General features: G+C 50.4%; 1 protein-coding gene across 4 annotated transcripts in view; it reads right to left on the bottom strand.

Annotated features, from left to right (window-relative positions):
• Nucleotides 1-13,054, bottom strand: part of ABHD2 (abhydrolase domain containing 2, acylglycerol lipase) — a 104,288-nt gene that overhangs the window by 17,771 nt on the left and 73,463 nt on the right. For all 4 annotated transcript variants that reach the window (XM_026510449.4, XM_026510450.4, XM_048220752.2 and 1 more), the window contains exons 6-7: nucleotides 9,305-9,488; nucleotides 819-911 (exon numbers count right to left, since the gene is read on the bottom strand). In XM_026510449.4, coding sequence (XP_026366234.1) covers nucleotides 819-911; nucleotides 9,305-9,488 — 277 coding nt within the window. The remainder of the gene's footprint in view (nucleotides 1-818; nucleotides 912-9,304; nucleotides 9,489-13,054) is intronic.

Here is a 13,054-nt window from a genome sequence, read left to right as displayed (position 1 = left end):
GAAATAAAGAGAATAAGCAGCTGATCATTCAGTCAGATTGCCTTTCCTAGGATGACATCAACCCCCTCCCCCCACCGAAAATTGTATTGTTTGAGCGCCCATGATGTGCCAGGCTCTGGGGGAAATCAAAACCAGCCCGAGCCCTCCAGTGCTTTACAGTTTAGTTCAAGATGCAGGATTCACACTGGGGAAGCGACAGAAAAACCACTTGGGGGTGGAAGAGTTGGCTTCACGGAGGAGACCTGAGATGGACAGACATGGGCAGACATGATGGGAAGGGCATTGTGGGCAAGGCCCCAGTGGTGTGGGAGAGGCCAGAGAGCACATGGGCCTCCACGTGGCCCAGTCCAGCTAGAGGGAAGGCAGGTGTGGGGGCAGAGGGAGGGATGGTATCCATAAGAACAACCACAACAATAAAAGCATCGCTAATACTTATTGGCCTCTATCGCACGCCAGGCACCGCTCTAAGCGCTGGTCAGCGGCTACCCCACTGAAGCGTTCTGAGCAGGACTGAGGGAAGACGAGCATGGGAGCGGCCCAAGGAGAAAGGTTCCTAAACCGTGACAGGCCACCCTCAGGATTGCTCCAACTGGGGAAAGAAGGGTGTGGAAGGGTTCCTCGTCTTGGATCTATAGGGAATCGTGAAGGCAGAACTCGATTTGGTGAATCTGGCAGCTCGGGACAGGTCTGTTTCTAGGCAAGTCACGAAGCAACCGGCAGAGAAGCGGCAGCACCCCTGCCTTCATTATGTTTTTCTGGAGGAACCAGAGCTCTGGCTTTCAGTGCCCATCTCCCGGGGAGCGTGGAGGGCGCGGTACCTGTGCGAGAGGATGATCTTCTTCATGTTGTCGGCCATGAGGAAGTTGTAGAAGCGCCGGCACTGATCCCACTGCATGAAGGTCTCCTGCGCCCTGAAAGAACGGCAGGCCAGAGTGAGAGACTGCGCCTGGAGGGACGTGCTGGCGCCCCCACCCCGGAGAAGGTGCTCGAAGCACTTCTACCCCGGAACACGGGTCTCTGCACGTGGACTCAAACTCTCCGTAGAGAGACCGATGGCGACACCAAACAGCCTTGCTGAACGTGAGGCCCCAGCGAGAAAGTTCTCCAGGGGCATAGGCTTTGGGGGGTGACAGTCCCGACGCCCTCCTCCACCACGGCGGCCTTCTCTTCATCACAGAAGCTGCCAGAACTGGCGTTTAGACACCTCTATGCGGCCTCCTACCCTGCAGGAGGGTTTTTCTGGCTTAATAATGGGAATGTGTAAGGGGGGTGGGTGGGTGTGGAGACGCACAGTACAGGGAAAAATCTAAAAGAACTTCTTTCGTTGCTGTTTGAGAAGCAAAGGGAAATCCTACCATTTGAGCTCTCTCTCTCTTTTTTAAAAAAAAGATATTTATTTATTTATTTGAAAGAGAGTGAGCGAGAGAGAGCATGAGCAGGGGGAGGGGGAGAAGCAGACTCCTCTGCTGAGCAGGGAGCCCAAAGTGGGACTCGGTCCCTGGACCCCGGGATCATGACCAGAGCCAAACGCAGTCCCTTAACTGACTGAGCCACCCAGGCACCCCATTTGAGCTCTCTTTTGATTAGCCTTAGAACATTCAAGGGGCAAGGAAATGGAAGAAGTAGAGCGGTGATCCACTCCTTCTGGGCATGGCTGCTGGGGCTGGCACGACTTGGCCTACCTGACATGAGGGTCACCGCCTGACCCCCCAGCAGCGGCACTAGGCAGGTAATATTCTCCCCACTCTAGATTAGGAGACCACCATGGACTCAGAGACAGGCTCCAGGTCACACTAGGGCAGTAAGGTGTGACCTTCTCTATGCACCAGCACGGCACATGTCCTCGGCCACATGGCAGGTGAGCAAATGACAATGTGCTAACCCCCCCGCCTGGCTCGGCCCTTCCCGCTCAGCGCTTCTTCCCTGCGTGTGAACCCACGGAGTCCATGCTAACCCCCACCTTGCAGACGTCTGATCTCGAGGCCTGCTTCCACTCTGGGAATGAATCTGGGTGTCACCATTCCTCCACAGAACCCATCGGTTTCATATCCCAGATGGTCAAAGAGGGGACTGGGTGGTTCATACATTATTTTCTAAAAATCCAGGGAGTTTTATAAAGTCATTTCCCCAAGGCCGCCACATTTCAGCTTTGGAATGGCAAACATTTCCTGTAATATTGTGGTTAAAAAATAAGAGGTAGTGGGAGGTTAAAAGTGAAAGGGTTTGTGGCTTTAATGGTCTGTGACATGCTCCTAAACCATGGGCTAGGCTCAAAGGGAAGACTAAGACTGCCTTCAAAGGTCAAAAGGTCGTTCTATAAATGCATGAGGGACTCCCCCAACGCTGCAGAAACAGAAAGGATGGGCCAGGTCACCGGGGACAGGACCTGGACTGAGGCGCACACTTGCCTCATGGTCTGAGAGAGGAGGGAGGTGGGAAGTCACCTGATCCGAAACCTGCTTTCTCTGCTTGCAACCCCTCCTCTGACCCTGGACCCAGACTGCCCCTTCCTCAGGGAGCCAGCGGTCTCATTGTCCCAGCCTTCTTTGGCTCTTGGCCATTTCTGGCTTTGCTGACTTCCTAACTGCTTTGATCAGTATGTCCTGCTCCTGCGTATTGGAGGGGATGCAGAGGGAAGGAAGCAGGGGTGGGGGGAGGCGGTCATGCACGTAAGGCATGAAAGCATGTCCAGCACCACAGAGGATGTCGAGATTGAAGACACCGCAGGAGCCCCTCTGGGGACCCCCGGGGTGAGAATGCTGCGCCCACAGTCTCCCTCAGTCAGCGCTGGCTGACACGGATTCCTAGCATGTCTGCTTTCCCACTCAGCATAGGCAGGGCTTTCACCACCTTTGGGTATAAAATTACGGAACAGAAACTTAATTTTATATTGGCTTAATAAAACCTAATCAAGAGTAATGTGCTGTAAATACATTCATTCCATATATCTTTTAAAAGGCCTGATTTCTTCAATACCAACAACAACAACATATGGAAGGAAATCAGGGAGGGGAATCTAGAGACTCAAAGAAACTTCGAGACAGATCAACAAATGCAATGCACAGGGATTATGTGGATCCTGATTCAAATAAGCCAACTGTTAAAATACTTCTGTGAGACAATCAAGGAAATGTGAACCCTGAGTAGAAATGGGATATTAGGGAATCATTCATTTCTCGGTATGATAACTCGGTACTGTGGTTATATTTAAGAAAAAGTCCTTAGAGTCCTTCAGTGCAAACTAATGACATATTTTCGGATGAAATGATACGATGCCTGCAATTTGCTTTAAAATAATTCAGTTTCTGGGAGAGTGGGGTGTGCATGAGGTGTAAAGGGAACAGAGCAAGAATCCCAAGCAGACTCCCCGCTGACCACGGAGCCCCATGCGGGGCTCAACCTCATGACCCTGAGATCACGACCTGAGCTGAAACCAAGAGTCAGACCTTCAACCAACTGAGCCACCCAGGCTCCCCAGGAGATGGATTTTTAAATCACTCAGACGAGGGTCCAAATGAAATGGGCATCACATTCAGGGCAATCCACTAGGGCAAGGAAGAGCCGAGCCAGCCGCTTCATGCCGCTGGGGGGCTGCTCAGAGAAAGCTCAACTTCTCAACTCATATTTTGCACAATGAGTGGACGAAGCATTGATTAAAAGGAACTGAAGTCAGAAGAGAATGAGCTGGGGAAAGAATTCAAATCTCCTGACTCGAGTAAGATCTCAGAGTGCTGAGGGGCTGTGAGAATGGCCAAATCGCTTTTCTGGGGTCTTCGAGAAGACACAGAGGGTGACAGTGGGAAAGAGGTTCTGTGAGACTAGGTGCCCGTGACTCACAGTCCAGAAAGGGACAAGAAGGCAGGCGTGCTGCAAATTAAGGCAGGTGATGACTTACAGGGTGTGGACGTAGGCAATATTAAAACACACCTTGAAAGTAATATGCTAATGACACTGCAAAACCATGGTACATTAAGTATTTTCCCAGAATTCTACCACACCAATGTAAGAAAACGATTTTTATTTGGGGAGGGGAGTTTCTCTTCCAGGCTTTGCTCATCTACAATCTTTTTTTTTTTTTTTAGTTTTTAAAAATTTTTAATCATGGTGGTAAAAAACACATACAATTTACCTTCTTAGCCATTTTTAAGTATGCAGTTCAGTAGTGTTAAGTGTATGTACACTATTGTGTAATAGATCTCTGGAACTTTTCCATATTGCAAATCTGAAAGTATATAGCCATTAAAGCAGGACTTCCCATTTTCTCCACCCTACTAGCATAGTTTCACATAGTTGCCTTCCTCACTACATTTTTTCCCATCTTATTATCATTATTTTTAAGTAGGCTCCATGCCCAGCGTGGAGCCCAATGCAGAGTTTGAACTCACGACCCTGAGATCAAGACATAAGCTGAGATCAAGAGTCGGACGCTTAATCAACTGAGCCACCCAGGCGCTCCCCTCACCACTTTTAATATATACATTCTGTCATGTTACACATTTTCTTGATTGTTAAAAAATAAAATCTTCTTTGTTTGCCACTGTACCTTGTGGATCATAATTTGCGACCATCTCTCACGCTGGACATGGGCTGTTTATCTCTAGCTTGGCCCTACAAGAGAGTCATACCATAGTGGGGGCAAAACCAAGACCGGCCTTGAACAGTGTGGCTTCTGGGAGGAAGGACAGTGGAGCCTCTGGACCTGAGGGACCCAGGCAAGAGGGCTGTGGGGCAGAGAGGTCAGCTTGAGAGTACAGGCAAGAGAAAACCATCTCTGTACCCATCTCTGTACTGGGGAGCAGGCCCAGAATCCTTCACTGCAGCCTGGCTAGGCTTTGGGGCAGGATGAGGCATGGAGCTCAGACAAAGGTAGGGGTGGCCGCCTACTAATCCGTTCTCGGCCTGATCAGAATATTTTCCCTTAGGATGTACTTTAATAGGAATGCAATTACTAAATGAAAGGGTCTGTCGCACGCCCTCATTTTTCTGATAGAAAACAAATCAGCAATAAAAAACAAGCAAAAATCCCCAAGATGCCACGGGCAAGCCATTTGGTCAGCTTCACAGCCCACTGGTGGAAAAGCCAAGCTGTTTCCTAGGTTGGAGTTCTGCCCACAGAGTTTTGTCTACACTCAGCAGATTTTCCCCCTTGGCTTGGCTCTGATACAAAATTACTGATTGTTAAACTGTCATACAGCTCTTCCACTATAAACACAGATTTGATGAAGGGACAACTCTATAGAAGGACTTTATGAATGACATCTCTTGCTCTTGTCATAAATGCATCCACAGTCTGGAGTTTGTCCATTCAAAGCCAAAGAGAGAATATACACACCATTTGGCCAGAAACCTGGGGCCTGGCCTTCTCCATAACAGGAAAGCCTGCTAAAAACACTATGCTAAGACTCAGCGGCGCTCACACACCCACCCAGCCAGGAGCAGGACCACACTTAGGAAGATCTAGTAACTTCTCTATTGTCCTCGAAGGGGGTCCCTATCCCCCATCTGGGTCCTGTGCCACTGACCTCTCTACCTTCACTTCCTTTCCAAATCCCTCCCCACTGGCCTCCCTGCTGGACTGAGGACTCTCTCAGCATCATATGCCTAGTGTGTAAATATTTTATTTCATTTTATGAGTTTATTTGTTTATTTATTGAGAGATTGGTGGGGAAGGGCAGAGAGAGAGAATCCTAAACAGGCTCCCTGCTGAGCGGGGAGCCCGATATGGGGCTCGACCCCATGACCCTGAGATCATGACCCGAGCCAAAATCAAGAGTCAGACACTCAAAAGACTGAGCCACCCAGGCGCCCCGCCTAGTGTGTAATCCCTTAGTGACGTGTACTCGGTTTGCTGCTTTGCAGACATCATTCCGTTGTCGGGAAGTACCACGAGGCCCTCAGACACAGACGATCTCCTACAGCAAAACTGCAATGAAATGCTGATATTTTGATCATATTTGGTCATTGGCAGATTCTGCAATGCAAGACTGTCGAGCCCATCCTTAGGAATGAAGAACTGATTTTACCTAAAACCGGTCCAAAAAAGCTTCCCTTCCCTTTTCTTTAAGCCCCCTGAGCGCAGGGAACTTTCCTGTCTTGTTGGCGATGTGTCCCCATTACCCAGAAGGGTGTCTAGCGGAAAGAACCAAATGAGTCACGGGATGGCTTAATCTGAGGTCATCTTCTGGGACCACTCCTTTTCCCTCCTGCCTGGCCACTACTCACTGGACGAATTCACAATCAAGAGCCTTCATAAGGAAGTTTCAAAGGATTACTTCGACCAGAGCTGGACTGAGTCTGAGCACACACATTTCCAGGCCTGCGGGCAGCGGTTCGAGCTGAGGGAACGAGGCGAGGTCCACTAGGGGCCCCGGACGCCCCTCTCAGTGGAGCAGCACGTCACGAACGTGAGCTTCTCTAGGCAGCGAGGCTTTGCTAACTACGGCAAGCGGGCGCTGGCTTCGGGGCCTCGGGTTGGCTCTGGCTAGAGGGCTGGCGCACTACTGGGGTGAGAAGCCAGCGGGAGGGGATGGGTCACTGACAAGCGGTTCCCGGGACTCAGCTAAGAGAGATTTACCAGCAGCATGGACTCCCGTGCGGTCCCTGCTCCGCCTCGGCGAAAAGGAAGCCTGGCTGCCATCGTCCCAGTGCTGAAAAGGCTCATCGCCCTCAAGCCTTGGCAGGAAAAAAAGGTGACACTGGTTTACAGTAAGGCACTGTCCTTCGGTGAGAGGGTGTCGTTACGATGTTGAGGGCACCTGAGCCCCGGGCAGTGCCCGAGCACACACACAGGGCGGTGGGGTCCCCCTGACCCGCGCCACCCCTTCTGGTGTGTTGGGCCACAGGACGTTAGTTCTCTGCGCTCCAGGGGACAAAGCTGCCTCTTTCTCTCCTCAGTGGACGAGGCTGATATGACAGTAGGTAATTCAGAGGCTGAAGATCTCTGAGGTCTCAAAGGGGGGTGGTGTGGACAGCGCCTCGTAGATTCTAGAGTCCGTGTTTCCTAACCTTAGTTCACCAAACGCGCATTTCACGCGCTCTTGTCAACAGCAGATGGCGCTCGCGCAGCAAAATGAAACGCAGTTGCTGTTGCTTAAGATTTTGTGCTTTGGGGGTTAAAAATAAAAACAAACTTGTCCCACATCCTCCTTCTTATCAAACGCTGTGTTCTCTGAACACAAATCTGTGCTCACAGTGACTTCACGCGACTGGGTTTAGGAAGGGACTTGAGTGATTCCAATTTTATAGGCGATAGCAGGCTCGCTGAAAACTGGACCATTTGTCAGGTGAGAGCAGGCAGGGTTCTCATGCCTGGCCCTGCTCCCCGGAATCCTGTGGTAGGCCCTTTACTATCCCAGCGACCGGGCAGGGTGGGACTTCGGTTAACTCCGGTTACATAATGGCTATGAGTTGGGAATCGGGCATTTCTAGTCAGGCCAAGATAAAGGGACGTGTCCTTTCAGCTGGCTCTCCAGACACAGAGGGGAACGAAGGGGAGGATTCCCAGCAGGAGGACGAGGGACCAACCTCGTCCCGTGACAGCAGAGCTGGAAGGGCTGCGGAGGTCCCCAGGCCCAATGGCTGCTAATGTGACTACATATCAGAAGTGACTTGTGAAATGTGTCCAAATGCAGATTCCTGGCCCCATGCCCCAGGTTCTTGAGTCTGAATCTCCAGGGCTGGGGCCCAAGAAACTGAATTTATTTCTAAGATGATCCCCCAAGTGATTTTTAATGAAGTGAAATAGTCCCCAGTTCACCAGACTGGTCTTTGTGACCCACTGGCCTAACCTACACTTCTTGTCTCACAGTGACTGAGGATAATGACCAGTTATTGACTTTTTACACACCTGTCGCATACGCGTTCTCTCCTTTGACGCCCAAAATGGTGGTACCGGGTAGATACTATTATAGCATTACTGTCATCCCCACTGTGCAGGTGAGGAGACTGGAACCCAGGCCTCGGCCCTAGAACTTGGGAAAGGTTCCATCGGGGATGCGTTTCAAGTCTTCTTTGGGGCACATTTAAATCCTCGCTTTGGCCAGCTTGGCGCCTCGTGCGCACAGCCTGAATTCTGGGCCTGCATTTGCCCTTTGGATGTGCTGGCTTCAAATTCCTGCAATATATATATTTCTGGAACTAACAGGCAGCCTCTACCTCTCAGGAAACGCTGAAACAGGTTGCAACTACACGGTGAGAGATACAGGTGAGGCCAAAAGGCAGGAATCACTTATTAACTATAAGGACTATTTAGCATTAGGCTGGATCAATAGGGGAGACTTTTTTTTTTTTTTACTTTTTTTTTTTTTTTTAAAGATTTTATTTATTTATTTGACAGAGATAGAGACAGCCAGCGAGAGAGGGAACACAAGCAGGGGGAGTGGGAGAGGAAGAAGCAGGCTCATAACGGAGGAGCCTGATGTGGGACTCGATCCCAGAACACCGGGATCACGCCCTGAGCCGAAGGCAGGCGCTTAACCGCTGTGCCACCCAGGCGCCCCTTTTTTTTACTTTCTTATGCAATTCTGGATTTCTTCAAGAGATCTTTAATAACTGGTCATACTCATTTGAAATATAGAAGACGTTATCGTGAAGAGTGAGTACGGGAAAAATGTGAATGCATTTGAAGAGTCTGGAGAGGTGTGTGTGAATGAAGGGGTGTGTGTGTGTGCGCGTGTGTGCGGTGACTCTTGAGAGATCTGGGACAACACTGATCTCCACGGGGAGGCAGAGCAGATGACGATGCCCTCCTAGGGCTCATCCTGTGGGGCTCTGTTGGCAGGAGACTAAGGGGGTGAGGTAAACCTTTATTCGCCGCGTCATCTCCTTTGTGGTGATGTCTGGGATGGCTACAGGAGATGGACACTTGAAAGTGAGGGCACAGACTAAGTGGTTTCCACAGACCCCTTCCCCATGCCCTCGGAGACTCAACGCTCCTGCAGGCAGGGGAGCTCTGTGATAAGGCCCAGCTCTCAGATGCTGGCTCTAGCGTTCTTCCGTAAAACCACGGTCCTACAAAACTCCGGAGCATGAACAGACTGAGTCAGCTCACAGAGACTCCACAGGGAAACTGCAGCTGTTATGGGGGCCTTTGGCTTAGTCAGTTACAGATCAGACCCCCAAATACAGTGCAGATCGGCCTTAAGGAGTCTGGTAAGACAGCTCCAGTGTATGACGTGAAAGCAAGACAGGGTGACTCCAGGACCCACACACCTCTGCTCAGTCCGCCACAGCGTTTCCTCCGGTCTTCAGAGATGTGTGCTGGTGTCCTGGGAGGGGGAGAGGTGGGGGCGCGGACATCACTCACCTTAGAGCGCTATACCCCTGGCACACGCTGACGCAGCACAGGACCTTCTCCTGGTTCGCCTGAGTCTCCCCCAAGTATTTGCACACGATGTTACCGCCCAGGCTGAAGCCCACGACGACCAGCTGGGTCTGGGGATACGTCTTCTTGATGTAGTTCACCATGGCTCCGAACTCCCAGGTGCAGCCTGTGGGCAGAGAGGTAAGGGCACACAATCATTTTAGGGGCAACAAAATGACTGAGCCGGAGAGAGAGCTGGAGGGTTCCTGAGTGAGTGCCAAGATGGTGAGAGAGAGAAGTGTGTGTGTGTATGGAGAGAGAGAGGGAGGGAGGGAGGCATATACACAGACAGACAGAAGACACTTCTCTTCGGTTGCCTGGAGAGAAGTTTCCAGATGCTCCTTGGTATAAGAGGACCCAGCCTTAGTGGTGCCCATGAGGGGTGGTACCATGTATCACACGTGTACGATGCTCTCCAAAGGTGGGTTGTGGAAAAACCTGTCTGGAGGGACACGGAAATCAAAACAGATACTCAGGGTGTACATGGGCACATTCGTTCGCACGCAGATGTGAACAGAAGCAACAGCAAAACCCTTTGAGATTAGTTTCTTTGGCTACAACACAGGATGCTATACCCCTGTGTACAATGACTCATGGTGTTAAGAAAAGAACCAAGTGGATGTTATTTACAGGACCTTCTTGTCAGCGTGGGGGAAGGAAGGAAAGACAAACTTCAGTCTGGAGGGACGGCCAGGATGCTCTATAGGATTAGGATAAAATGTCCTTGGTGACGTAAGGATAGAGCGCTGAGGGAGGCAGGCTCATTGAGACACACACAGAGGAGACCTCTGCGCGGAAAGGGCCTTGTTTGTCCAGGAGCGTGATCTCAGTTGGTCCCGCTGGGAAACCCGCAAAGCCGTGTTCCGTTCTCTGCAGCTTTGCTAAGAGGAGGTTAGTGCCATCCAAGGGTGAAGGGATCTGTCACATTCTTCTAAGACCCACCCCAGGCTCCTCGGGGAGCCAACTTAAAATAAAACCTAACAGGGAAAGTTAGGGATGTTGGCAAGACATGTGCACGTGACAGACAGGCAATGAGGGACTATGGGTTTGCAGTGGAAACAGGCTGTTGACCTCAGCACCGCGTCAGAGGTCTGGCCATCCCTCATGAGAGTTGAACAGCTCCTTCCCTAACCAGCAAGCCATGGGGGATGCTGCCTTTTGCGCCTGGGGCAAGCACCTCTTACAGCTTCCTCTCATGGAGGGACACAGCCTCGGCAGGGTCAGCACAACCCCAGGCGGGGGTGGGGGCTTGGTGGTTCTCAAACTACAGTGGATAGAGGACCTCCTGGAGAGGACGCTGGACATGGGCAGCCCTGGGCTTCACCCCCAGATGAGCTGATTCAGGAAGATGGGGGCCAGGCCCAGGAACCTGCATGACTAGTTGTTTTGACTAGGTAAAACACGCATATGGCACAAAATTCAAATAACATTAGAGATGTGGTAACAGGTAATTTCTTATATTCTTTGAAAAAAAAAGTCAGTGGTAGCACACAGATTATTTCGTGCCTTGTTTACTTTTTCTTTTTTAACAATGTCTTAGAAACCACTGTGTAACAATACACAGAAATCTGCCCTATTCTTTTTTTTTAAAGTCCTCTCTACCCCCAATGTGGGGCTTGAACTCACAACCCCGAGATCAAGCATCGCACATTCCACCGACTGAGCTGGCCAGGCGCCCCCGCCCTATTCTTTTTTATTTTTATTTGACGAGGCATAACATAATACTCAGGAAAGTGCACGATGAATTTGTACACGCTTATAACCACATCAGCACTGCCCGAACCATGTAAACCATGGTTTAAATTACTTTAAACAAGTCGTTGTAGCTAAAGACTCGAAAAGGCCAATCTAGGTTTCTAGATTTTTCTCCAAAGCAGTGTTCTTCGACCCAATTGCACCGATCTGACAGCCCATTAAAATCACCCAGGGATCTTGTAAAACACCGACACTAATGCCTGGGCCCTCCCCAGACTCATTAAATCGAATCGTCCGGTGGGGGGAGCGGGTCTTTTACCAGACCTCCAGGTGCCTCCGAAGTACAGCCGCGGCTCAGAACCGCTGATGTAGGAAGAGGGACCGCTCCCGCTCCAGCAAATCTGGGAAAGGGGTTTCTGAAGCCTACTCCGGCTGGCCTCGAGGCCAACCCTGTGCACTTGCGGTAAGCAACCTTCCCATGGGGAGGCGTCACTCCGCCTTCTGGAAGCTTCCACAGCAGGGCTGTTGGCTTGGTAGCAACTTTCCGAGTATCTCCTCAAAGCCAAGTTTCTACAGGGGGAGAGTCCCCGCTCCACTCAACCAGGCATGTCCTCCAGGTCCACCAAACGCCCAATCTTTAAAGCCCCTAATACATACAAGAGCTTTCTGGTAACCTTTCTTGTGAAGAGTGAACCAGAAAAGCAGCATCAAGGTTAAGTCACGGTAAGACTGGAGAGCCAGCAGAGGCCCAGTGGTTCTCAAAGTATGGTCCCTGGGCCAGCAGCATCAGGCATGCAGAGCTGTTCAAAATGCACCTTCTGGTGTCACACCCCATCTACTGACTCAGAAACTCTAAGGGTGGGGCCTAAACAGAGGGTCAAACACAGACTGCTGGGCCCTACCTCCAGAATTTCTGACTCAGGAGGTCTGGTCTGGGTGGGCTGAGAATTTGCATTTCTAACAAGTTGCGGGGTGGGGGTGGGGGGCGATGCTGCTGCTGCTGGTCCAGGGACCACACTTTGAGAACCACTATCCTAGTTGACAAAAAAGGTGGAGGAAACCAATTTTCTGTTTCTTTTGTCTTTTAAAAGGACAGTTGTTCAAAAAGTTGCTTCCTGTCATTCAGACTTAAACACATGCAAATTCAAAATAGGAATCATTTCCCACTGCCCTTGCTCGAAAAGGTCGACTATGCCCCACACTGGATCTGAGGGGTGTGGGTAACAGACCCCCCAGCCGGCCCGCTGATGTGGGGGTGTACTCTGGCCCAGCCTCCAGAAGGCAACGTGGTAGCATCTATTAGTCCTGGTCCAAGCCCAAATCTCTGACCCAACAATTCCGCCTCTAGGGGCTTTACGCTGCAGGTGTGCAGAGGTATGTATGTATGTGCAAAGATACGTGAGCAAGAATGTTGATGGCATCACTGCTGGTCACAGCCAGGGAGTGGAAACTCCGTCAGCAGAAGCCCAGTGAAGTCGCTATGAAAAGGAACGAAGTTGAGTCCAACCCGAGGACAGGAAGTGACTTTGACCACCTCACGGACCAGGGCGGGAGATGGCACGATCTCGTGTGTGCTTGGGCTTTAAAGGGATTATATGCACACACCTCTCTGATTGAATAGTCACTGGAAAACCACAGCAGACAGTGACTTTCTGGAGGGGAGATTTGGGGACTGAGGGTGGGAGGGAGACACAGTTTGACTCACAGACTTTTGCCGTGCTGGAATGGTTTTATTACATACATACACTAGTTTTGCAGTAAAAATTCAGCTAGTAAAAAAACCCAGCAAAAATAAAGAATAAAAAAAATATGTTTCAATCCCTTTAGACCAGTTTCTGCTAGGCTCCAGATACCCAGCGTGTTCGTCACGCTGGAGCAAAGGTTTGTGGGGCTTGTGATGGGAACATTATTTGCCCACATGAGAAATGGTATCAAGGGACTTATTTTATTTTTATTTATTTTTAACAATTTTATTTATTTATTTGACAGAGAGAGAGG

This window comes from Ursus arctos, unplaced genomic scaffold (genome assembly GCF_023065955.2).
Source record: "Ursus arctos isolate Adak ecotype North America unplaced genomic scaffold, UrsArc2.0 scaffold_28, whole genome shotgun sequence".
Classification (NCBI taxonomy): domain Eukaryota; kingdom Metazoa; phylum Chordata; class Mammalia; order Carnivora; family Ursidae; genus Ursus; species Ursus arctos.
The sequence above is the reverse complement of the archived record's forward strand: the minus strand, read 5'-3'. Positions and strand labels throughout refer to the sequence as shown.